At 39.8% G+C, this 27349-nt stretch overlaps 1 protein-coding gene across 5 annotated transcripts; it reads left to right on the top strand.

Moving 5' to 3' along the window:
- Nucleotides 1-1340: 1340 nt before the first annotated feature.
- On the top strand, nt 1341-25754 carry MARCHF7 (membrane associated ring-CH-type finger 7). Of its 5 annotated transcripts, none has more exons than XM_074910156.1 (11): nt 1341-1478; nt 6860-7061; nt 12246-12404; nt 13862-14033; nt 15603-15770; nt 17083-17877; nt 18046-18199; nt 18408-18577; nt 19776-19885; nt 21091-21204; nt 24861-25754. In XM_074910156.1, exons 2-11 carry the CDS (start codon nt 6915-6917, stop codon nt 25095-25097), a joined length of 2226 nt encoding a protein of 741 aa, XP_074766257.1. In that variant the 5' UTR covers nt 1341-1478; nt 6860-6914; the 3' UTR covers nt 25098-25754. The 5 variants fall into 5 exon arrangements, with proteins under 5 accessions (XP_074766257.1, XP_074766256.1, XP_074766255.1 ...); XM_074910155.1 differs by adding an exon at nt 22973-23021 and having other exon boundaries at nt 17083-18199; nt 24861-25028; XM_074910154.1 differs by having other exon boundaries at nt 6905-7061; nt 17083-18199.
- The last annotated feature ends 1595 nt before the right edge of the window (nt 25755-27349 follow it).

Raw genomic sequence — 27349 nt, 5'->3', positions numbered from 1 at the left:
ATTGCACACCCGTTTTATCTGACTTGCAACAGCTAGGACACTCACTGTGGTAATGGGCTTCAGGAAAGCCCTGCTGTAGACCGATGACAGATGGATATTGTATCACTAAAATACTGAGACTTGTGACTGCAGTGACAGAAGCCTAGACTCCATGATAATAACACAACGTGTCTTCTTAAGAGTCTGGTTCAGATAACACAGTAGTGTCAGATCTCTGCCATATTCTGTAGTGGGCAGGGACACTGGAAACCGTAACTGCTTTATGATAGAGATTTTGCGAAGGCTTGGCATTTTCAGAATTTGATAAGATTGTCTCCTGATTTCATAAGTCATGCAAAATCTTCCCCTCCAATAAAAACGTCTGCCAATGTCTATTACTTTCAAGAGGACAAAACTGAAGTCTGAATACAATAAGGTCAATGGCATTTCCATCACTTTGCAGTTGAGGCTTTCTCCAATACTCCCACCCCACCATGTGCTTCAGGGGACTGAAATCAGATCCAGGCTATGTATGGCTGTTCATGAGATATGGTGGATTTATTTACAAAATAACGTTGAAGCTATTCAACATAGGAAGAAAACACAAAACCTCAGTTTGCAGTTTTAAGGCTGAAAGTTTAACTTGAAAGTTGATTCAAACTGTGGCTTTTGGGATGTTTCTCCCCAAAAGGAAAAGAAATTGTGTCTTTAATATGAGGATTTTTCAGATCGCCTTTATTCTGCAGAGTGCCACAATTTTAATCTCTTGTGGCTGAATTGAGCAGTGCTAAATGCGACCCTGGGTCTCCTTGTGGCACCATTCGCTGTGTGCAAACACAGGCCCCCTGCGGCTGCTCCCCCGGCTCCTGCCACGCCGCCCTGCCTGGCCAGGGCCAGAACCAGGGCCAGGGCCAGAAGCAGGGCTAGTTGTGGTGCCAGGGCCAGGGCCAGAACCAGGGCCAGGGCCAGAAGCAGGGCTAGTTGTGGTGTCAGGGCCAGGGCCAGAACCAGGGCCAGGGCCAGAAGCAGGGCTAGTTGTGGTGCCAGGGCCAGGGCCAGAACCAGGGCCAGGGCCAGAAGCAGGGCTAGTTGTGGTGCCAGGGCCAGGGCCAGAACCAGGGCCAGGGCCAGAAGCAGGGCTAGTTGTGGTGCCAGGGCCAGGGCCAGAACCAGGGCCAGGGCCAGAAGCAGGGCTAGTTGTGGTGCCAGGGCCAAGGCCAGAACCAGGGCCAGGGCCAGCAGCAGGGCTAATTGCGCGGCTAGGGCCAGGCCCGTCCGCCCTCCCGCCCCGCGGCCCCGCCCCCAGTCTGCTCCCGCCGCAGTTCTCGCGGGAGCCCAGCATGGGCGGGGTGCGGGCGGTGATTGACAGCCGGCCGTCTCGGCGCTGTCGCCATTGTGCTGCGGGGAGAGGTGGCAGGCTTGGCGTGGCCGCCTCTGGGCCTGGCCCGGCTGGCTCCTCGGCTCCTGAATGTCCGCGTCGTGAGGGCTGTGCCGTGAGGGTGAGTACCGGTGGCCGGCGGTGTCGCGGAGGGGAAGGTGTCCCCGTGCGGCCCAGCCGGCGCCCGTGTGCGGGGCCGGGGCCGGCGGCTCCGCACCAGGGCTGGGGGGAACCATTTTGTCTCGGAGCTGGCGCCTGGCTCCGCCGCCCTCTTCTCCGCGAAGCAGCTCTAACGGCCGCCCGCTTCCGCGCCTTCCCCGGCAGCGGTGGTGCGCGGCGCCCTCCGCTGCTCTACTCTCCCTTCCCTCCGAGCAGCCCCTGCCCTGCGGGCTTGGGGCAGAGCGCTGGGCGCTGCCGTCGGCCTGGCGCCAGCCGCCGCTCGGCGTTGGCCGGGGAGCGGCCGCGGGCTCCGGGCCGCAGCCTCCGGGCCGCAGCCTGAGCCTTGCCGGCCGGGCCTCTCCCCTCGCGCCTGGGCGGGAGGGCAGCGCGCCCTCCTCAGCGGCTCTGCGGAGGGCCCGCTCTGGGGCCTGCGGGCTGCAGGCCGGGGAACGGCCCCGCGTCACGGCGGCAGCTGCTCGGCGTGGGCAGGCGGTCGGCGGTTGTAAGTATTGTTCATGCTCATGGGACACCTGAGAGGCTGGCGAGTTTTTTGCCAGTCTTTGACCGAACGTTGAGAAAATACCCCGAACAAAGAATTGCGCAGACTGAGAGAATTGCCCCTGATCTCCATCTTGTTTGTCAGAAAAACACGATTGTGAGTAAACACTGAGGAAGACACGTGATCACAAGCGGCTCGAGGGGAAGTCTTGTGCACTGTTTTGTATCAAACCGTACCAAAACATGGAGGCATAAAAGCTCAAGCCGTAGGTAGAAGTGTTATCGCATAGTTCCAAGGTAAAAAACTTGAATTTAGGAGCTGGGAGTGAAGTGTGTGCTTCTCACTGATGGAGGGTACAAGAATGCTTTAAGCTGTTAATAGGAAGCGTGGATGACTGCCTCAGATTGCCCCTCATTTCTCAGTAGAGAGGGTCAGGACAGAAGAGAGGACTGAGAGGTTTTTATTTGAAGTATCTGTTGTTTTGTGTTATTTTTAGCTTTTGAGATTTCACTTCTTTCCTGCAAAGACCTCTTGGATTTTTTTATCTCTTGTTATCTCTATCCGTGGCTGTTGGTCTGGTTGATCTTTTATAATGTAGTTGGAGGGATGACAGAGCAAGAAGTGCAGGATATTTGAGCTGTGTACTCAAAATAGGCTGTTCATCTCCACCTCTGGTTACAAGTTGGTCATTTGTTTCTGAGGTACAACTTTGAAGTTTGATTTCAGAACTTTTTTTTTACCAAGTCTCACGAGACATTGTATGTATTTCAGGAGACACAAAGAGTTGTTTCCATATTTCTCCATAAGGTTTTGATTGCTAAACTGTGTGACATGTATGAGCTGATGAAATGTTGCTTTGATGAGAAAGAGGGCTTTTCAGCCTGCTGTTCCCTTTCTTGTTTCTCTGTTGTTGGATACCAGTGTGAGTAGTGTCAAAATGATGGAAAATCCAGAAGTGTTTTGCCAGGATAGTGTGTTGAGGTTGCTCCTTGAAGGACACAGCGGGTGTATTCGAGTAAGGTGTTCTTTTCCTTTGTGGCAACAGCAGGCTTTTAAATCAGTTCAGACTGCAATGCAACTTGGATTTTTTTTTTTAATTATTATTTGTTCCTCAGAAGTCATGTAGGTATTTTTTTGGCCTCACTACCTTCTGTGTAAATTGAGGTGACTGCTTTGTCATTTTGGAACTCATTACATCATGTTAATTACCACTTGGGATTTGTTGAATTCCTGTGTGGGTAAACAAAATGTTCTACATTTTAATTTGGGTGTCTTTGCAGTCATTCAAAAAACCCCCAAACCCTTAAGATGCTGATACTGTAAAAGGGAACCATTCTCATTTTAAAATATCCTATAAACCCACAATATTCCCCTTGTGGACAAGTATTGTGGCTTTAATAACTTTTTTTTTTAATTGTGAGATCTCTGTCTTGCTCTGTGCTGTGTTCTGTGATAGCTTAGCATGTTCACTTTGACCACCTCATTGTGTTACCATGATCAACGTAAGCCTTATGTATGTATTGTGTGTATTAAAGGCAACTGTCAAGACAGTTGCTTCTCCAGATTTCAAGGTGCAGTGCTTAAAATGGTTTTCAAAGAACTCTGGACAAAAAAACCCCAAAACACCAGAAGACTCCTTATTAGTGTTGATTACCAAAGTTGAGATGCCTAGTATCTAGTTTTATCTGTGATATATTCAAGTCATGTCTCTATTGACTTCAGTTGCAGATAGAGGCTTTCATGATTTCTGCTAGTTGGATTACAACTAAATTTTATTTTGAATGCCCAGAAATTGAAGAGCTCTTGTGCTTTTTTAAAAAAGAATCTGAATAACAGGATTCATGTCACTGAATCTTTGTTGAAAGGCAAAGATAAAATCCAGTTTCCTTGAGCAGTTCTTTGCCTAGAACCTAAGGCCTTTTTTTCAGTATCTTTCCACCTCTGCATCAAACAAGGCAGGGTTGCTCTTATCAAATGCCTGTTCTTGCACAACTCTTGATTCATCTTTATAGCTGATCCTTCTTGTTTGCTGACTGAGGCCAGGACTACAGAAAAAAATGTATGGTTGTATTAAAGAAATTAATCATATGTATGCATAAACTGACATACTAAATTTTGAATTTTCAAACATGCCGCCTTTATCTTGTTTTAGCACCTTTTTGTGTATAGTTTCTGCAAGATTTCTTTACTTGGAGAAAGAAAATACTATATAGGTAGTATCCTGGAATATTCAGGTTGAAATCACAACCTGTGCTAATTTACAAGATTAAGCTGATTGATAATGCCCTCTTGGGGTTACTGTTGGAGGAGAAAATTAGTCCTGTGCTTTTTATGTGTGTTTGTAGAAGCAATTTGCTAATCTTGGGACTCCATTTCAGCTTCTAGAAATAGCTGGCCACAATATACTACCCTGTCCTTTCCTATTTGAATGGTCTTATTTTGTCTGTTCTTTGTATGGTACATAAGCAATTTTATAAGTGTTAGATGATCTCTAATTTAGTCTTGAAGTTCTCATAACTTTTTACACTTCTGTCGTCTTCTCTTGTTTGTGGGGACATTAATATCTACTGGTAGGAGCTTCCATCCCTTCTTCTAGAACATCTGTATATTGTACATAAGTCTGTGTCTGTTATTTAATTAATCTGATTCCACACCTGTCTGAAGCAAAGTGATCTAGAAGCAGAATGATTCATAACAAAAGTGATAATGCTGGTGCTCTTTGTCAAGTAACTTAATAGCACAGAATTGCATCCATTATTCTGTGTGTCTGTCCCTTATATTTTGTATCAGGGTAAAATGTAGATAAACAGTGCTTTGGATGTCAGATCTCATTGAGACCTACAGCTGTCCAGTCTACCATACACCCTAGTCTATATTACTGTGACATTAATTTAGATTCACAGTTTGCATAGTTACTTTTCCTACCCAGTGCAGCTTCAGGCAAGGACTAGACTTGCAGTGCACATTATGGCAGACTAATCTAAAGCTTAAATTAACCGTCATTACAGTGTCTTATCTAATGTTACAAATATGAAGAAATATGATTGCTACATTTTATGCATAAATGATCCACTTGAAGTGGTGTAGTTTAGATTATTAGATTTGTCCTTACCAAATTTCTGTTAAACTTCCACTGTTGACAGTGTTCTTCTGTACTTTGGAACATTGCTTAGAGCATTCTTACTGATATGGATGTATTTACAACTTTGAGAATTGCATACAGTTGCTCAGTGTTTACTTAGGAGTTTAAATGTCATCTGGGAGGTTTAACAAGTTCGTTATTAAAGGTTCCTAATCTTAAATCAGACCAGTGAGAATTTCAGATTCCTGAACCGATTTTGTTTAACTGGTGACATCTCTGGAAAAAGCAAATGGGTTGCTAATGTCTGAAGCAGGGTCTTAGAAGCTGGTGTGCTTCTTGGTAATACAACCCGGTAGCTCTTTTGTACATGAAAGTAAACATTCACTTAAACTTGGTATGCTTTATGTTACAGGTTTTTTTTCCAAATTAAAAAAAGAAGTCTTACTTGCAAGATAAAGCATTTAGGCTACATCGTGTTGTGACCTGCGTTGTAAAGCTAGCAACTGAACACACCAGAACAGTGGTTAAAAACCCTTCCATTAAAGTAACCTCAGCTGTTCAGTCAGTAGAGGTCTGTACAAGGTAGCTTTCACCAGGAGAATATGTAATGCAGTGTGACTTTCAGCTAAGATTAAAAGTCCGGAGCATGTGAACTTGAAACTGTGGCCAGACATGAGGTACATAGGGGTTGATGCAGCAGCATGTCACTGATTTGTGTTACTGATGGGCATGGCTGATGTGTGGAAAAAAAGTGCTTTACTGATGATGACTTTTTTTTTTATGGTATAGTTTATTCCCATTCTCAGAAGGTTAAGCCAGAATAAAAAATGGTTAAATAAACTAGATTGTACCGCTTCCGCAAATCACCCTGTACCAGTGGAGGTCTCGGCCATCTGTTTTAGAGTTGTTAGTTATCGTGCTACTCTTCCTGCACCACACCACTGAGAATACTGCAGTTCTCTTAAATTTTTTTTAAGAGCTACCTTTTGTGGTCTGATTCTGTCTGTACCGCCCTGAGGACGAAGAATCTGTGAATGTTAGCAAATGAGTTAGCCATCTGTTTGGAGTTTTTGAGCAGCGTTAAGCCAAGATATCCTTTCAAGAACAGGAATGACTATGGGATTGCTTCTCAAGTGGAAAAGGCACCAATGTTTCTTTTGAAATGCCTAGAAATACCAAAAGAGCAAATAAACACTCAGTGACACAAAGGTGGATTTATGTTTATACCTGTGAGACCACATGTCCTCTTCTGTATACATGAATTTTCATGGGAGTTAGCTTTGGACAAGTTAAATATTTCTTTGAGGCAGGTAGACTGCAAATGTGTTTTTTTCATGGGAAGGTGAAGTTTCATAGTTTTGACCCTGAAGGGTAAGTCTGAGTGTAGTTTCTGCAAGTGTTGAGACGTACTTGATTAACAAAAATGTAATACATGAATTTAGGAAATCTGAGGACTCTTTCCCTGAATCCTGGCTGATTTTGTGTTAATACAGTACTGCAGAGTTCTTGAGAGAGTTCCCCTTGTAATATTATAGCAAGAATATATTGTAATATAATAATAAGAATAGCAAAAGGGGCTATGTTTCTAGTTCTCTACAATGGAATGGGAGAAAATGTAAATAAGGTGTTACAAAAACTAGGATAAGAACTCATTTCCCCATCTTACTGATGCACAGTAAGACCAAAGTGCTGTGTAAATATTTGTATGTGTGAGTCATATTTATGATACACTCAGAATTACTTGTGCATGTTTTGTCTGTAGGTCCTTGCTTCTACAAGAAAAAATAACCAGTGTGTCCTTGCACAGGATACAAAGAATGGAGTCAAAACCCTCAAGAATTCCTCGAAGGATATCTGTTCAGGCTTCCAGCTCTTCGCTAGGATCTAGAACGTTGACTGGAAACAGTTTAGCTGGTGCCTATAGTGCAAGAGAATCTTCACGGAGATTAGAACCTGGATACCAGGTAATGTTTTGTCTCTTTCTGTAAAGTGTAAATTAATTTAATGCCTGTGTTACAGCAAGGGAAACTCTAAAACCCAGATACACACAAAGGAAAGAAAAAAGGAAATGTAAGGAAAAGTCCCACCCAGGGCCTTGCATTTGTGAATAAAACCCGAAATTAATTCTACAGTGGAAGGGTTTAATTACCAGGCCAGTGACGGTATTCTGCAGTGCGAACTGGTAGTTCTAGGTTTGCCATCTTTACTTGCTTTTGTTTGTAAAAATCAGCTGTTTGGTGAATGAGGGGCATCCTGGTACTATGGATCTCTTTTCAGCAGTAGTCACTGCAGTCTTAAACCTGGGCAAATGGGGTTTTCTTCTGAGAGGAGGTGAGTGAGGTTTTTGTTTGGGTTTTGAGGAGTGTAGGGCATTACAATCTTCATGTGTGGGTGATGCAGAAAGTACAGAATATGTTGACATTCTAAGAGTTGACGGTAGGCTGTACTGCTCTGCAGCACCTACTTTGCATTTTGTGAAGGTAGAACCGGACCTTTAGGCTTACACCATACTGTGTCAGGATGTCAGTGCAGGCAGGCTTTGTGCGCAGTGGACAGGACTTTTGACATTTCCCCTGCAGCATTTTACACTAACCAAATCGCTGTTGTGGGGGAAGGGAGCCATGCTCAAGAACAAGAAGTCACACTCTGCAGGTACTTTCATTTTGGAAGAGTGTTATGGGAAGTAGAGATGAAACCACTTCAGAAATTTTTTGGGGCACTTGGAAATAACAGGTGGCTGACTGGCTCAGTTCTCTTATTCTTTTGTTTCTGCTCCTGTCAGCAGTTCTCACCTCAATTTTGTGCCCAGAAATGTTTAAGCCCATCTTGATCTTTGAAATTGCAGAAACTTAACTCAGTGATTAACTGTCATATTTTTGCGTAAAATGGTTATGAGTTTGGTCCCTGCTGACAAGCTTTCTGGGTCACTGTATTATATAATGCCTTTTCCAGAAACAGTTTTACAAGTAATAGAGCATGAATTATATTTAGCACAATTATATGTATATGCGTTATATTTTGCCATATCTAGTGTACACGTGGTCATTAGCATATAGGCTATAGGGAGTGTCTAAGGGTAGTCTTCGGTCATTTTTGGTTTTGGATTCCTACACATTTTTCACTGGCTGGCTGCTCAGCAAAAGCAAATCAGGTAGCCTTACTCTTTTGTACGGATTTATGGACCTACACAGTTTGCATACCACACTGAAAGCTGTTGATCAGAAGATGAGTTTGAGATGAACTAGTGGTATGAAGTTAGATGTGTTACTGCTTTTATGGAATTATAACACCAGAAAGTTATATACTTTACATTATTTCATTTATTACATGAAATGCAGTGTGTTCACTGTACTGCATATTATCTTTTTGACTACTTCCTGTTGAGCACAGTGCTTCTGTCTGGGGAGTGATCTTTACAATGTGTTTCAGTTAAAAGGCAGGGGAGAATAATTGTATAGAGACAATGTTGTATCCCTTCTTTCCACTCCGTTTCCTAGAAGGTAGTCTGCGAGGTTGTCACACAAGACTAGTGCTTAGGGATAAAAGCATAAGAAAGCACTCTCTCTTGACTAACTTGTGGTACTTAGAGATGGTAGGAGCAAATTGCATTATTGCTAGCAGGTTAAGATTACAAGTGGCTGGGGCAAGAAGAAACAAATAGTCTAAATAAGATTAAGTCCAGTCAGATAGGAATGGAATGGGCAGGCCTTTTTGCTTTGTTAATCTATTAAGAAGTCTACCTTAAAACATTAAAAGCTGCTTCAGTTCCAAATCATTTAAAAGATCTGTCATTTATAAGAGACAGATGTATGATTGAGTAGTGCTTTGGGTGTAAATAGGGGAAAGAGAACTTGGAGACTTGGCTTTTTAATATAAAGTCATTTCTGAAGCCAGAGACCATACTTGATTATAATTTAACTCAAAAACTTTTTGAGGCAGAGCAGTCAAACTTTGAGTATTTGGTTTCAACTAGGGCTAAAAAAGGTTTCTTTTGGGTGGGTTTGTTGTCCTTCCCCTTCTTTATTTTTTTATATAGGTATGAATTCTTAGATGTGATTAAACTTTTGAGACTAGTCTGGGTAGTAGCCTCTGCTTACACGAGGAGGTGTAACAAGCAGGTTAATTGTAAACTAATCTGATGTATGTGACATAGTGTTTCTAAGTGACTTACAAAAATAAAATTAGTGTAATGGTATGAAAAAAATATTCCTTTGCTTAACGATACAATGTTGTAAACCATTTCATGAGAAATGAAGTGGGAGTTTGTTGGGTGTTTGGTTTTTTTTTTTAATGGAGAGATAGGGTCAAATGGGATGTATGAAATTGTTTTCAACGTTTTCCTGGTTACATTTTTCTCCTACTGAAAATAGACATGAAAAATAGAATACCTTTTGTAATGCTTTAATTGTGAAGTTCTGACAAGGGATATTAACTATCCTTAAACTGAGCTGAAGAAAGCAAGCAAACAGTGTTTTGTTTTGTTTTGTTTTTTAGTTTCAGATACAGCAATTAGGTTGAGCTTTCCTGACACTGTGCCTGATCGTCTACTTTCTCTTAAAGCCAGTTTTTTGATACCCAATAAGTGGCTAGTTTTCTTTTGATTTTGGCCTTGGGCCATCTTTCAGAGAAATGAGCACAGTGCCATGATGGCACAGCTACCAGAATCTGTGTTGGCTTTAGAAGGGTAGATGGTGTAGTTCCATGGACTGTCAGTGCTGTGCTAGTGTGTGTTGTTCCTGGATTAAGGTCTTTACTGTAGTGATCCATACACCCAAAGTAAGATGAAATTTGCGGATCTTCAGAATCTGTAACAGCTAGAAAAAAGGAAAGGCAAGTATTTCAAAACCAGTTAAGTCTGCAGGTATGGCTTATACTAAGAACATTTTGAGAGAGCTTTACTTTCATCTTAAAGTTTTGTAGTCTTGTGCCCAAGGGGAGATTATCCATACATGAAATAATTTAGAAACCTGATGAATCCTACTGAGACTTTGAGCAAGTTTACCTGCTGATACTTTGTTTTCAAGTTTAATTTAGCTTCTGGGAATGATGAGCACAAATATTTCTTCAGCTTTTTAAATCCTAATACCACAACTTTTAAGAAATAGTGACAAACTACTGTAGTTGTATTAATAGCTCATAGAAAGAGGATGGACAAATCTCAAACTCTGCTTAGCTGTAATAAAATGGTTTGATTTCTGTCATTTCTATTAATTTTACTAATTTCAATTATTACTCTGGTGGAGCAAGTTAAATTGCAATGTCTTAATTATCATCTATTCATTGAAATTCAGTGAAACTAATAGTGTAGGACCTGATCCCTTAGGTTCTCTTAAAGATAGACAGATTTGTATGTTAAATGGTACCCAGTTTCATTATTAGAAACTTGCTTGTGTAGCAAAGGTAAAGATTAGAGCTCCTGAGTATCTTGGAAGAGAAAACACAGAACAGTTACAGTCATTGCCCTGCAGACATCAGACTTCAGATAATTTGAGCACTTTGTTCTGAGGCAATGCAGGTAACAACATCTATTTGCAGGACTGTTTTGCCAGTCATAGTTTGTTATGGGTATCAAACTGTGGATTCAGTATTTTTGCACTGTCTGAAATCAGCTACTAAAACTACTTACCTTAATTTTTAAGCCCAAAGTGGTTTTGTACACAGTGGTGTTGACTGTTTTATGATGGCCTTTGGTGTTGGTGATTTATAAGAAACTTAGAGACACAAAAGATTCAATTTTGTAGTGGCAAATGGAAGTGTATTTTTGCTGCCTGCATGAAATGCAATTGGAAGTAATAATAGCTAATTTGCAAGCCTTCCCTACCAATAGCATGATGATGGATTATTAGGATAGACTGCAGAGACGTAAAAACTTAACCAGTGGTAGAAGGGAAGTGTTTAAGACTTGGAGAAGATACTGTGTAATTTGCAGTAGCATGATGATTTTTTTAAGGAATAATAACTTGATAACATAGTTTACATTTGTTGTTGTACTGGGTCTGGCTGAGCTGGAATTGGTTTCCCCTATAGCAGCCCTCACGGTGCTGTGGTTTATGCTGGGAGCTGGCAGGGTGTTGACAGCACCCTGGTGTTGTGGCTGCTGCTGAGCAGTGCTTACATGGCACCAAGGTTTTTTCTGTCATTTCCCCCAGTGGGACGGGGTGGGCAAGATCTTGGGAGGGGACACAGCCAGGACAGCTGATCCGAACCGACCAAAGGGATATTCCATACCACATGACGTCTGCTCAGGATAAAGCTGGGAGAAAGGAGGAAGGGGGTGGGGTCACCCTTGGTCCTCCGAGGCAACCACTCCGCGTATGGGAGCCCTGATCCTGAGAAGGCCCGACATGGCCTCTTCATGGGAAGTAGAGAATAAATCTGTTTTGTTTTGCTTCCGCACGTGGACCTTTGCTTCGTTTTGCTTATATTAAAACTGCTTTTGTTTTGTCCACAAGGGTTGGTTTATCTTACTTTCTTTCCCCTCTTTGCCCGGTTGAGAAACAAGGGGAAAAGGGGTGGGGAAGTGATAGAGCGACTTGGTGGATACCTGGCATTTAGCCAGAGTCAAACCATCACAGTTGTCTCATTTATTTTACTAGGACAGATTATGCTCCTTATGTAAAAATAATTATCTGTTAGTAGGCCCAAAACATGATTTTTCTTGGTTTTCCCCACTTTTTGTACCTACTTTTTGCTGTATTAAAACTGTTGACCGGGACAAGACAGGTGGCTTCAGTGACCGAAAAGCCACTTTTGCTGTGGCACTTTCTTTGTTGTGGAGACTTTTTCTGTGTGTGGGGTTTTTCTTATCATTTGAAAGTGAGGTCCTTAATTCTGCCCTGTTGCTGGAGTATCTTAAGTTAGTGTAATACCTCAAAAGCCTACATTGCAACTTTTTATTTTCCACAGTCAAACAAGAGGACAGATAAAGAAACTGATAATTGCTAGAAAGTAATCTAGATTTTTTTTTCCTTTTGTCACTGTTTTTCTCTTAAGCCTGTTTCCTTTCTTCTTGGGTATCCCTTGAGGTTTCTGATGAAGGGTTTCCGGATTTGTTAGTACTGCCACTTCCCTGCATTTTCAATATTCAGATCAGATACACATCCTGCAACTCAAAATTAACTCAGTATGATAAGCATGTTGTTCTTCAGGAATCCAGTGTATTGAATAGTTCCAGTAGAGACTGGGGAATTGGAGAAAGAGACACCCATGAAACTCCTTGGAAGCTTACGACATCCTCTCCCACTCACTACTCAGGGACACTTGATCATCCACATTCTGGAAGATTTCTGGGAAGCAGAAGCAGATTGGTGAGAAATGTTAATGTGTAATACTTTATGGGTTTTTTAATCAGGATTTTACTTGAGCCTTCCCAGTCTGAAAAGCTGCTACGAGGGGCTCCCTGTAATGGTTCTAGATAAGTAGATCTTAGTAAGTTAAGTTGGAGGGAAACACTTTCAATTGCAGTTGAAATATTACAATGGGGAAAGCAGCAAGCTGTGTAGATGCTTGATGAACAAGTGAAAATTCTGCTCACTTTCAAACTGAAAGATGTTTGGGTATTTGTGGTAAGTGGTGTGGAGAGAGAGAAACTTGAGTGGAGTTGCTGGCCTTCAGGGCAAGTCATGGTAGGTGTCTCAATGTATAGTTGAAATGCAAATGGAGTCTGTGGTCGTAAGTGGCCTACATACCTAGTTAAGTTGGGCTGTAGAGTTTTCAAAATGATACATTTTTTTCCTGTTATTTTTTCTCTTAAGCTCAAATGCAAGTGAACGTTGCAGAAGACACTCTGAAACTTCCACTTATCAGAGCAAATGATTAAAAGCTAAGTTAAGTGCTAAGCAGATGATTCATGAGGGAAATTAACCTGGCTTTGTATTTGGTTTGTCATGTTAGTTTCTGTGTCTTCCCATCTGACTTTTATGATGGGATAAGAGAAATACTTAGATACTTCTTAAAGAGTGAAAAGTAGTGGCATAAGCTTAGTAAAAAATGTAACAAAATAAAACAACTATAACATCTACTAAAATTTGGTTGATCCTTATAGGATCTTGGTTGTAGATATTTTCTAGGTGGACAGACAGCTCAGTTGGTCTTTTGATTGAGCTCAAGATTTTTATATCAAATAACGAAATCAGAAGATTTCAAATAGAAAATTAATGCCTTGTCTGCAAGTAACCAGACTAACAACTTCATAGGCTATTCCATATTTTTTTTACTAATTTCCAAAACCTGTTTTGTACTTATTCTTTACTCTGAACTCTTAGAGTTGCACTTGAGTTTATTGTAATCAAAATATATCTGGTCTAAACAGCTTACTAGAAGCTGGAGCTAACTTCTTAACTAAGTATATTTTTAGGTTGGTAAAAAACAAGCTGGATTAGTTAAAACTGTTAAATAAAATGAAACTGATTAGTTTGGGCCATTTCTGGACAGAAAAATTAGGTTTCCTTGGAGATCTGTAAAGCCATATTTGGTCATATTTATAACATTTTGCAAGTCAGGAATATCTCTTTTCCTCTGTAAGCCACACATGTATAAAGGAAAAATAATGGTGATTGTAACAGAAACCAGCTTTTGTTGGTAGAATTATCTTGAGTAAACATGGGCATACTGATCAAGAGCACAAGCACATTCTATTCTTAAATAAAAAGGTTTTGCATCTTAAAGTTATTCTTTACAATTTTTGTGAGTCTATGTACACTTTTGTTCAGAATACGTAAATCTGAAATACTGTGTCTAATATTATCTTTTAATGTTATTTCAGTCTACATCATCTTCTTCTCATTTTACATCTGGGTGTTATGGTGAGTCTGAGAGAACTCAGGGAGCATATTCAAGACTGCATAGCCAGCAGCGAGATAGTGATTCAAAGAGACCTAAGCTATCTTGTACATCTACCTCTTCTGTGAGAAGTAATGGCTTGACTGCCTTTTCAGGTGAGAGGTTGATAAACAGAGGTGAGTTACATGAAAATTGTCAGAGTAGTAAGATCAGGTTTTATCAAGTTTTAAAATACGTGTTTTGAAATATGCTTTTATTATTGTAAAATATTTAAAACCTATGCCTAACAGAAGAGTATGTTCACACTGATAGCAGTGTCCAAAGTACTGAGAATGCTGTTAACATGGTCTTTTGAAAACCCAGCCTATACCTGTTGCATTTGCAGTAACGCTCAACTTCATGGCTCAGATATGTCTTAATTGGTTAAGATTACAAGGAAAGGATGAGTGCAGCTGCTGTTATTTCATGAGTCAAATTGTGTTTGTGAGCCTGTGTGCGCCAGGGATAGCAGAAAGGAAATCTTCATGTTACTTAGCTCTGTGTTCCAAGAAGTGCGGTGTCATGGCTGGTTAGAGCACTGTTGTTACAGCTCTGTGAAGAAAGAGTTCTTAGCAAGGCCTAAACTCATTCTATAGACCAGGCAAAAAGAAACATTCTCTACTAGGAGCTCTTTCAGGAAGAATGGAGATTTTCATTAAAGCTGTTAATAAGTATGTGATACTTGAATAAATGTCAGTGAAGCAGTATGCTGACAGAAGTCTAAAGGTCAGGAAATAATGGTCAAAAACTTTTATTGAAAATAGTTCTGTATTGTTTTGAAACAGACCATTAGAACCAGATTACCCTTGTGAGTGTGCATCAGTGTACTTTTTATATCTGCCTATGGAACTACATAGCCATTCAAAGAAAAGTTAATAAATTCTTGCTCAAAACCTGGTCTTGTTGATCCTTTCTTGCTCTTTGTTAATAAAACGACCACCATTAACCCTTCTCATGTTATAGGACTGTCTGTCTTTTCATTTCTAGATTGGTTAGTCATTACACTGCTGACCAATGAATGCTTAAATTTGGGTTTCTAAGTTAGCAGTAAAACAACATCAGGGTGGATTTTTCAGAGCCATTGAAGAACACTTTTTTTTTTTTGTTCACAGCTGAAGTTCCCTCTAGTTGTTGAAGCTGTTAGCAAAAAACAAGATCCCTTTTTAAACTGAATTGTTTTGCTCTGCAGTATGAGCAAGAACAGTATTATTAGTCATTGTTCTTAAAGTTGTGTCTAAGCTGGATTTAAGCTTTAACCGTCTTTCTGGAAAATGAATTTTAGGAATATTTAAGAAGCATCATTAGAATGGCAGCATTTACTAAGTCTCAAGCTGCTGTTTTGCTATTTTGTGAAGCTTATTTAATAACTAGCTACCATTAGGAAGCAAGATGCTTCCTTATCCTGCTCTGTATGAGTGAGTGTTAATGGGTCTGACTCTTCACAAAAGTATTATTACTTTTTTCCAGTTTAGCTTTCAGAACTAACTCATGGCAAGAGTAAATAAGTGCCAACATCAGCAGAGTGGTGCTTAGCTTTGTGTTGGCAGGTGGCTACTTCATCAGCTTAGTGGTATTGTTAAACTCACCCATGATGTGCTATAACCAGAATGCATGCATGAACACCAGCTTTAATGGATTTTAAAATTACTACAAAAACTAGAGATTTATTTACCTTTTGTTCCTAGATTCCCCTTGGAGGTACAGTAGGATCCCTAGATCTTCATCAGTGATGCTTGGCTCACTTGGAACTGAGCTGGTGAGAGAACGAACAGAGTTAGAAAGAAGAACAGATCTGTCTGTTAATAACCTGGTGGATCACAGCTACAGAAATAGTGACTTTTCATCTTCAACATGTATGTATTGTACAGCTGAAAGCTTGTAAACCCATAGGTTGCATGTCTGTTAGTTTCTTCATGTGTTCTTTTAGTATTTTCTTCAAAACAGAAAGCCAGCAGATGTATTTGATTTTAAGGTATCCTTTTAAATAAAGTTGGTTGGGCACTTGCCATGCAACGGCTAAACCATCAATGGATGTATGAATGGTCTAACTTGTAGGTGCATTCAGTTGTAAGAAAATGGTATTGGTGTCTGCCACTGTGACTATGTGAGTAGTCAGTAAGCCTCTTTTCTTGTTAAGATCTATTTGTATTTAGGTATGGGAACAGAAATAATGTTAATTTCACTCAGGAAAGGGTTTTCAAGGAGGTGCCCGTATTGTATTGTTCTCTTTCCATTTGGGTTCTGGAGTGGTTATTAAGGAAAACTGCTAGACCACTGAAAATAAAAATGAATAAACACATACTTTACATGAGGCGAGAGGTTTGTTCCATGGTAACTGCTAGGACTAGTACAGACTTCTGCACTGTGATTTTCACTTTCTATTCACAGTGTTGTAGCCTTTTACAGCTGTCTCAGCAGTAGAGAGGAAGAACCGCCTCCCTCAACTTGCAGGCCACTGGGAAGGAAGCATGGAGCGATCAAATGTACACTTGAAAAGCAGGGAGGACATAAGTGTGGTGCTAGTTATCTAATTTACTGTAGGTAATCAAGGTAATAGGGAGAACAGATGAGATCACTAAACCAAAATGGTTGAGTCTGATCATGCTTAAGCCAGTTGCATAGTTGAACACGTGAACTAGATTAGTTGTTGCTCTTCTTTGGCAGGAACAATAGCTAAATAAGCCTTTTGGGATGAAGCAGTGGAACAGTAGTATTTCTAGTGTATTCTTTTTATTTTTGAATTATTGGTTTAAAACATTACAGTAATAAGATACACACCTAATTTATATACTATTCAATTTCTGGTACCCAAAGTTAGTAATCTTACTCTACCTTTCAGCAGCGTTTGTAACTGCAGCTCTTGATGTTCTTATGAGAAGAATAACAGTAGCTTGTTGTAATAGATGGGAACTGTACTTTTGGGGGTGTTACATTCCAAATGGATTTACGAGACTGAAGCCAGTCTAGGTTTCAGTTTAACTTTAGAGTTCTGGTGAGTAAATTTAAACTTAGTATTGTACTGGGATCTAACTGCCAAATCTGAAACAATTTTCGGTAAAGATAATGAAATCATGAACTTCTGCCTTTACACTTTAGTTATTTATCTGGAAAATAACAACTACAGCACATCTTGTCATAGTACTTTCCTCTGCTTTTCTGTAACAGATCTTCAAGACAGGCACGCCTCTTCATATGCAGAGGGAGCAAGACCAAAAGAGAACTCGTTAAGCACTTTGAGGCTGAATGCATCCATGAACCGCCAGTTGCCTTCTGATCATCAGCCATCTTTTTTCAACAGAGACTCTAACGTGAGCTCTTCAAGATCCAGCTATTCTTCAAGACAAAGGAGAAGTGAATTGGAATCTCCCCAGAGGAGCACACAGCCAGCATTTTCTCTTACTGCCATTAGAGATGAAACTCCTTCCTCAAGTAGTTCTGAAAGGGTTTTGTCTTCTCAGAGGTCATTGAATGAGCCTGCAGCTGACAGTGAAGGGAGGCGCACAACCAGACAGCTGCTGTCTCGTTTAGCATCTAGTATGTCATCTACATTTTTCTCTCGAAGGTCTAGCCAAGACTCTTTGCATACAAGATCATTAGGCTCTGAAGGGTCAACAGTGCTCCCAAGAGTTCAAGCTTCTACTCTGTCAAGCAGTAATGGAGCTGCAACTCCAGAAGTTCCAGGACTTCAGACATCTGAAGCTTCTCAGGGCTTTAGTTTTCTTAGACGAAGATGGGGTTTATCAGGAGTTTCCCAAAATCATAGTTCTGATTCGGATGGAGAAAGTTACAGACCAGACTCTGAAAGTAGGAGCACAGGATCCTGGTTGTCATCATCTTTGAGGAACAGATGTACGCCTCTCTTTTCCAGAAGAAGAAGAGAAGGAAGAGATGAATCCGCAAGGATCTCTACCTCTGATACAACTGCTAGATCACAACATGTCTTCAGAAGAAGAGAGTCAGGTGAGGAGACTTCTCTTGAAGCATCAGATAGCCCTCCTCGGGCTTCTGTTGGCAGACCACCAACACCTGCAGTATCTGGTATTCCTACAGCTACTGCCTCCCCACCAGATTCAGCCCACAGTAGGAGAAGTTCTGGAATTCTGCCTGGTTCTCTCTTTCGCTTTGCAGTGCCTCCAACATTAGGAAGCAGTCTGTCTGACAATCTTATGATAACTGTAGATATTATTCCCTCTGGCTGGAATCAGTCTGATGGTCAAGAAAGTGGCAAATCTAAAATACCACCTTCAAGAGATCCAGAAAGACTCCAGAAAATTAAAGAGAGGTAAATTAGTATGTTCTTTTGAGATAATAAGATGTACCTGACTTAACATGAGGTTTTTATGTAACCATGATGTTAAAAGGAAACTTTCCTTCAGAGAAAGAAACTTGTTATAATCCTTACAGGTTTGAGAACAGTTCAAATGGAATTGTCTTTATAAAAAGTCTTACATGAAATGTGTCAGTGTTTGTTGATATTCCTTTCTGTGCAGCCTGCTTTTAGAAGATTCTGAAGATGAAGAGGGTGACTTATGCAGAATCTGTCAGATGTCTTCTGCAAGTTCTGACAACCTTTTGATAGAGCCATGCAAATGCACTGGAAGTCTGCAGTATGTTCACCAGGAGTGCATGAAAAAATGGCTGCAGTCCAAGATTAATTCAGGTAAAGCAGACTCTAGACCGACGTAGACTTCCAGTTACATTGGGAGGCTTAACGGGAGGAGTACTCTTACTAATACTAGGGTATTTATTTGAAAAACAAGCAGCTGGGGACAAACAGCAGTGTGACACTTGCAGGTGTATTGTGTGTCTGTGCAGCTTCTTATGTAAGTAGTTCCAAGAACTGTATTTATCATTCAAGGAATTACGTTTTTGGGATTGTCTGCTGAGATAATAGATAAAAATGTAACACTGCTGAAGTGTAGCTTTAGACCTACTCTACCACTTTGAGTTTGTTCCCCACCCTTCCTTCTGCATGTGGTTGTAGTTTATAAGAGATTTATAGCCAGGCTGACTGTAGCAGTGTGATAGGAATTTGAAAATCCAAAAATATTTTTCTTTTGTAACTATACTTAAATCTCTTTAAGATCTAATTTCTGTTCAGGACACTTAAAACTTCTTATTCAAAAAATTACTTCAAAGTGCACACAGAATTTTTTTAAAGAAATGCTTCAGAAGTAGCATACTGTACAAATGGTTTTGTGATAAATTAACTGACCAGTTTATGAAAAGTTATCTGTAGTGTTTTTAAGGCTTAAAAATAGGTGGCTTTGTAGAAGGCACGAAGATCTAGAATACTTTTTATCAAAGGAAGGTGCTAGTATCTGTTTACTTTTTTACTCAGTATCGAAGGAGCCACATCAGAGTAGGGATGTATTAGAAGCCTCAGTCCCTAGCAGAAATTAATTTTCAGTATTTAACTATATAAAACATAAATCCACCATAAATTTGCTTATGGAGCAGCTTGTTTTAAACCTGGTACTTTAAGACAAAATATTACTCTGGCAATAACTTCAAGCTATTCCAGTATATTTATTACTACTGTTATATAAATTTGGATTACACTGTAGAATTCAAACAGCCCAAGCAGTGATTTTTATGCCAAACTTCAGTAACAGGCCTATGGTGTCCAGAATGAATGAGAGGCAAAATACATGGAGTTGGATAGAGAATAAATGTTCTATAGCATTTAAATTCTGAGAGTAGCAGGTAGTCACTACATTTGTATTAGAGGCTTTCTTTTCTTCTAACTTTGCTCTGCAAAGTAAAGCCAAGAATTAGTTACACTTTCCAATGCTTGTATAATTGTGTTCGATGATGTTGCAATTTGAAACTGACTTGCCTCTGCCTTTCCCCACCAGGTTCTTCTTTGGAAGCAGTAACAACTTGTGAGCTGTGCAAGGAGAAGTTGCATCTGAATCTGGAAGACTTTGACATTCATGAACTCTATAGGGCACATGCAAATGAACAAGTTAGTATATTTTGCCTAATTTGGTAAGTGTTGGTTTAGTGCTGGGAGGGCGCTCTCCTTTAGAGAAGGAAAATGCATCTCCTTTTCAGAAGAACTGTTAAGCACATAAACTAATGTCAACATGGAACAAATTTTTCTCCTCAATATTCAGACAAGTTCTATCTTCCTGCTGTGCTTCTTATAGCTGAGCTTTCAGTAAGTGTAATACATCTCTTAATCTTTCCTTAGTTGCAGATCTGTCATCTAGCTTTGCAGTCCCATGTCTCTGCCACAGATGTGTAGTGGGAGTATTAGTATGATTGGATCGAATTTCAGATTAAGTCATGAATGGTCTTTGCTTTTAGCTGTTTTTTAACACAAAAAAGTGGTTGTTCTACCGTTAGAAACTTCTTTTGTGTCATTACAGTGATAGAATAACTCTTTTATAACAGCTTCCCATTGCTCCTTCAAGTCTTTACTAAATTAAAAATAAGTAAAGGCCCATTAGTGTTACATACAATACATTATTTTAGAACTGCTGGGTTGTGTCATATCTAAAAATGAATAAATAACGAAAAGCTGGTGTTATTTTAATCAGCTTTATTCAGAGGGTTTTCCTTATTCTGTGAACATAGAAAGACAGGTGAAATTTGCCTAGCTCAGAAGTTGAAAGTAAATACAAAGTGACACCAGTTTGGGAGCCAAACATCAACCTCTAATATTCTTACTATTCAGAGTAAGCTCTTACCCTAGTACTCTAGTTCCTGTCACTTGGGCCAGACTCTGAAAAGTCTGTCTCAAGAGTGCCATTGTCTTACGTTTTAGCACTACTGATTGTTGGTTGCTGTCACTGTACTTTGATAGAAATAAGAGCTTTGAAACTTTCTCCTAAAGAATTGGCTCTAAATGAACACTTCAGCAGTAGCATTTTGAAAGTTTAGCTTAGCAGGAGAAAATATCTCAAAATATTTGTAACATTGGACAGTTCTTACGTTTCCCTTTTTTTAACTTTCTGTAAAGCACTGGGACCACTGTAGAGCAACTAGTGAACTTTATTTTCCCCATCAGTATAATACTCGCTATTATATATAATACTATAATACTTGGAACAACTAGAGATCAAATATGTAATATTTCCAGTAAAATTTAATTTTTGTTCTGCTTCTTTAATTGTATATACAGACGCATCACTGACATTCTGAATGTTTCTTTTAACCTTCTTTAAGGCAGACTATGAATTTATCAGCTCCGGTCTCTACCTTGTAGTGTTGTTACACTTATGTGAGCAGCGCTTTTCTGATATGCTAGGAACCGCAAGTGAGGCCAGCACACGTGTCAGAGTAAGTATGCAGTGATATTATGGCAGGAATTGCTCATGCACACTGCTTGGAACTTGAGTGACCTACGAGCTACATAAGCAAGAAGCATGTTTATTCAACAAATTTAGGTCTAAAATGTTCTGGGTTTGTCAAGGCAGTGACACCATGTTTAATTTGAAACTGAATGTACTGCTTTATTGGAGCTATTGTGTTGCAAAATTATTTTTGTCAAGGTTCTTGGTAATTCATTGCTTTGCATTTGTGCTGTCATGATTATTGTGAATTGATGCAAAACTGGAAGGTTAACCTCCCTCTGTACAAAACATGCAGTTGAGAGAGTTGGACTATTTTATTCAATTAATTTTTCTCATTATGCCACTCTACATTGCAGAGGTCTAGACCTTGCAGTGCTTGTCTGCAGGGTTGTGCCTAAATATGTACTTGAATATTGTGTTTGGACACTGACTAGCTATAGTATGATTTTCTGGCATTAGTCAAAACTCTTAGTTGTGTTTGACTTTATTCCTGTCACTTAAATTGCTTGGCTCAGAACTGCAGTAAGTACACATTTGATCAGTAAGAGATCATCATGTGAAGTTTTATTTCTGCATAGTGACTCATTCAGAAATCCTTTATTCTACATGTTCATTTTATACTAGATAATGAATTAGTGCTCTTTGTCAACTGAGCTTTTGAAAAGCTGCTCTTTTTTTTTGTTTAATTATAGACAAGGAATTGTCAATATTAAGCTTGTCTAATGGTTATTGGAATGGTTGCTAGAAGGTACTAGGCCTTTGGGGTAGAGGCAGAACTGTGCTCTAATCTCTTACTATATTAGAACAGTGGTCCTCTTTTCAGTGCACATGTAATGCACAGCTTGTATTCCATGATGCACAAATGAAATGTCCAGTCTTCTCTGTTGCAAGTGTAGAGAAATAAAAACCATGTAACTGAATAGTAGCCAGCTTCCAGTACAGGTTATTAGCTTGAGTGTATTGCAGAAGTAAGGTGTGTTTACTGTTTTCTCATCAGAGGCAGCATTACACAGTTGTGTGACACTACATTTTCAACTCGTGAGAGCACTGATGTGTGATCGATACCGAGCATACAACTGTATGGAAACTGTAGCGTTAAATTTCTGTTTTATTTTATTTGCTGTGTCTCAGTACTTGGACTGTCACTGAACCAGAGAAAAACACCTGTCTGAGACTTTCAAAGTTGCTTAAGGAACTTGTATTCTTAGGGATTTTTGGTTCTGATTCCATGTGCCTAATAGTAATCCTGCTCTTAAACTTTTTATTTACAGTTAAAATCTTAAGTGTATTTATGCATTTTTTTTCATTAACCTCGTTCAGAGGGCTCTGTTTTGTCAAGTGAAGTAAATGAAAGGGACCCAAATAATGTAGTCCTTACAGATTATCTTTCTCTGCATTACCATTTATGGCAACAGTTTTCATGAAACTGGCACTTGTTTATGTGTGCTACTTGCAAAATTCATGTGTTTTACAGACAGTAGAACATGAAGATGATGCCACAAACTGCTACCAGAAACATTTGACATAGAGAGTGGAAGGTGAAATAACTGTGCAATAGCAATTTGAAGTCTAACGTGGGGATTTGTATTAAATTTTGCATTGACTTCTGTAAGGTGGGCAAATGGATTAGGATAACCGACATCTGGGATGAAGCTTTGGGATGGAAAAAGTGAAGAAAACTTTGCTAACGTGTTGCAAATTTCTGCAGATAACTTTGCAACTTTTAAACTACTTTCTCTCTGCCTTGTTTCTAGTTTATTAACCTTGCAAGAACTCTTCAGGCACATATGGAAGATATTGAAAGTAGGTGCTTCCCCTCTTCCCCTCCCCTCCCATTAGATCAACTCGAAAGTTAAATGAGTACAATCCTCCTTGCCAAGATTCCTAATACCAAACTTAATTACCTAAAATTTTACTTTACCCAACAGTGCTTTTTCCATTATCAGTAGAATTATTCCAAGGGAGAACTGGTTTTAATTCTCCATGATTAATTTCCCAACAGCACAGTTATTTAGACTACATAAGTGTTTTCTGCAAGTGATAACAAGATTCCTCACTAGTTACGGTTTGATGGTTGTAATTCTACTACTAGGTAGTTAAGGAATTGGTGGTGACCTTCGGATTGTAGCCTTGTACATGAGTCCTAGTGGAAAAGAAACATTTAAAGTTGAATTTCACTGTACTTCAGTTCCCATACTTTCCTTGCCACTTCCTCTTCTCCCTCTTCTGGATTTTTTTTGCCCCCCCCCCCCCCTTCTTTTTTTCCCTCTTCTCCTCTTTCATTTTTTTCTATCCACACACACTTTCTGGTTGTGTGTATTCCTTGATCAGAGCTATCTGCTTCAGGAATGAAATGTAACAGTTGACAATTTTCACAAAAGACTAGCCTGCTTTTCACCTAATGGCTTTTTCAGTCTGCTTACATTCAAAACTGTATGCTGACTTTTGATAGATGTATCCTGAATTTGAGTGTTATTTCTGGGCATGATGAATAGGCAGAGAAGGGTAGTTGATCTGCCTTTTTTTTTTTTTTTTCTTTTTCCCAGTGGGCATGTGAATGTCAGCATTCAAAGTTTGTGTATGAATTCTCAGTGCATAGAACATATTGGGGGTACAATAAGGAATTGGGGAGGTGATGTAAGTTCTAGTTCAAGGAGCAGTCGATGATTTCTGCATTCAGAATGGACAAGGGTGGACTTGAGTTCACAAATTATTCTTAAGTTATGTGTATTCTTATTAGAGTGAAAATCTTAGTGCCGTTTTACACCATAATGTAATCTGTATTTGGTTCAGGTTTTATCTAACTTGCAGGTGAGGAATACTTAGATTTATTATTGATGCTACCTTAGTTATATATCTCTTCTAAAAACTGGAGAAGTGAGGAGACAGACCTTGCTTCATTTGGTGTTGAGAGATGGAACAAGTTGCATGAGTGTAAATACTTTTTTGACTGCAGAGTTTGCTTAAGAGGACAGATGAAATTCCTGTTACGGACAAGCTACCACTTTATTAACCTATTGTAGATGTGCATACTGGCTTTTTTAATCGTAGTTGACAAGTGTGTATTTGTCTCTTAATTCACCTTGCAACAACAAAATCCTATGCATATGTGGGCTTTATGTTCATTTTGCATATGCTGAAAGAATGGGTACAGAGAGACAAGCTGCTTCCAAGTAGGCCTGACTTAACTGCGTTAAGCAACATACATATAAAAAGAAACTTTTCTAAGAGTCTTTCTGTTTGTTTAGACTGCTGAACCTTTCTAGATACTTTAGTTTCCAAATTGTTAACTTTGTGAGTGGTTTCTTTTCCTTACGTGCTGCTGTCATGGATTGAATATATTCTCCTCTGACTACTGTTGGAATTAGCCACTGTAAAAACTACATAAAAGTTGAATCTCTGGCGTAATTAAGTTTTCTTCCTTTTATTGTGAGGAAGAACAGCAGGAGGACATTGCATCTTGTAATGTCAGATTTTGACTTGAAAATGCTGTATTTTTCAGACATGAGATGCATTAAAAATTAAGCTCTGTAATTACACAAGGTTTGTAATATTAAATATTACAAAATCACTTTTATTTCCACTGCTCATCTTGAAGTGCCTTAATTTTGCAGATCTGATTATACTGTGTTGTTCCAACAGCTTCTGAGGATGACTCTGAAGACTGAAGCTGTTAGAACTTTCATACTGCAAGAGACAAATGGAATTGCTGCAGAAATGCTGAACTGGCAAGAACAACATCGACATGCATTTGGGTTTTTCTTCTCCTTAGTAAAAAGCGTGTTGAATGTTACTGTACTCTTTGAAGCATTGTTGAATTCAAAATTAACTGCTGCACAGTGGAACTCAGTGGACTTGAGAACTACTCAGCATGTGTGAAGATTAGATACACTTAAAGCAACTTCCCTTGTTTTGAAAGACATCAGATTTTGAATACTTAAGGAAGCTGTATCTCCCTTTGTTTCCTTATCACTGTAGTCAGATTTCTGGTTTTGTCTATCGAGTTTTGCTCCTCTACTGGCACTAAGTGGTTATAGTGGGTTTCAGGGTGAGGGTGGGCAGGGAGGGTGGGATGTCAATATACTTAAATAGGTTTTGTTTGGGTTTTTTTAAATGCCTCTGTCGCCGCATCATATAATAACTGATTGCTTCCAGTGTTAATGAATGAACAGGAGGATGAGCAAGATACTGTAGAGATTGTTTGGGGTTTGGTTTATTTGAAGATTATTCAACTCAAAAAGCAATAAGAACTTGCAGTAGTCTTCTGATACTTAGTGTTAGTGGTGGCTTTTTTATGTACTGGTTTGGAAATTGGAGATTATATTTGATATTATGTGGCTGTTCCATTATGGAATACTGCAGGTGTAAACTCTTGCATTTCAGCATTCCCGGCAGATATGCAACTTGATAAAGACCTAAGGTTGTTTAGTTTAATCAGACTTTTTTAGATCCCACCTTCACTGTTCAGAGCACTGGCTATCAATGTGTTTTCTAGTGTTGTCACTTCTTTATAAATAAAGACGATAGAGGTATGCATCTCTGCTGGTATTGTCCATTTTATTTAAACATGGATTTCTACCAGAACTTACACTTGAAAACTTAGAAAGCTATAGTCCGTGTTATATCTTTACTAATGTTTGTAAATTCTTATGCAGATATTTAAGATTGTTTCTGACCATTTTGGATTGAAATGCTTTATATGAATGGTGGTACAATAAATTGTCATACATGTATTTGATCTGTATTTGCTATAAATATTTATGTTTAATTACTACAGCAACTCTGTGTCTGCAAAGAGTGTAGTATCTTACACCTTGAGTTTAGTTTATTATTACAGTATGTAAAACTTTTTATAAGAAAGATGTGCCTTAACAGCTGAAATGAACTCACGTGATTGAGTTATGGTGGCTAGCATTTCATGAGATGCCCTGTCATGTGTAAGACTGGAAAGAAAATGGATTGCTAAGGAAATTGCACATTTCTGTGCATACTCTGGTAACCTTAGGCAGTGGGTATTCAGTGCCAACACTCAGAAGTATCATTCCAGCAATCACTTGAAATACAACTGTCTTTCAGATGTTCAAGTGAAGGTCCAGGCATACGTGAAAAAGTTTCTAACTCATTTCTGAAGAAAGTGAATTCAGGCTTAAAAAAAAAAAAGTGTAATCCTTTCTGAGTTAGTTGGTATAGCTTAGTAAAACATCATACAGTGAAGCAGACAGTATTTCATATGTGCTCAGTACATTTAGAGTTCCAGGTGTGAGCTTTGATAGCCTAAGAAATTGATGACTTGAAGTTCTGTCCTTGTAGCAAATAGCATTACGTGGAGGTGAGCAGTTGAAGTAGCTGCAGCTCCACACACAAATTTGGTTTGTTTGAGTTGTCGCCTTGTCCTGCAGCCCTGTGGAGCTCCAGGGCAACAGAAGGAGTGACATGGGGAGGATCGTGCTGGAAGCGGTGAGGAGCAGAGGGTCTGAATGCAGTAGTTGAGAAGAATTCTGCTGCCCCCCCACAGCTGCCTCCACGGAGGAGAGCTCTGCCTTGCAGAAGGGTTGAGGCTGGGAGCAGCCAGGATTTGTTGTTTTCCATAGGCCTGTGCTTGAGAGATCTGTCGGTGGGACCATCTTCCTGTGCAAGCCCTCGTGGGTCTGTGCGTGTGTGTCCGTGTCAGCACAAAGCACAGACGTGCTGATGCCGGGGTCTGTGCAGGCACGTGTTTGTCTTGTCTGCTGGTGCTCTCAGGCTGGCACGGTTCTTGCCCTGGGTTTAGGGACACAGGGATTGGTCACAGCTTGGTGCTGTGTCGGGTTGTTCCCAGGTGGACCTGAAGAGAAACCTGGCAGCTGCAGGAATATCCTGGTTAGCTGATGTGTTTTTTGTTGAGGATGGATTCAGAGCCCCGGTCCTCTGAAAGCTGAGTTGAGCGATCAGGGACCACTGCCCTACAGTGTGTAATCTTGACTTCATTAATCAGTTAGAAAGAGACTGTACCAAACAGAAACCTTTCTCGAGGAAGTTTCACTTTATGAACTTTTCATCAGAGGGGATCTTCAGAGCTGATCTATTTGGCAGTAGTACTCTTGGGTGGTGCAGCTGGCCAGTTGTCCCTGCTAATTGGGGAAAACCCCTTG

Source organism: Athene noctua, chromosome 7, assembly GCF_965140245.1.
Source record: "Athene noctua chromosome 7, bAthNoc1.hap1.1, whole genome shotgun sequence".
In the NCBI taxonomy this organism is placed as follows: domain Eukaryota; kingdom Metazoa; phylum Chordata; class Aves; order Strigiformes; family Strigidae; genus Athene; species Athene noctua.
The sequence above is the reverse complement of the archived record's forward strand: the minus strand, read 5'-3'. Positions and strand labels throughout refer to the sequence as shown.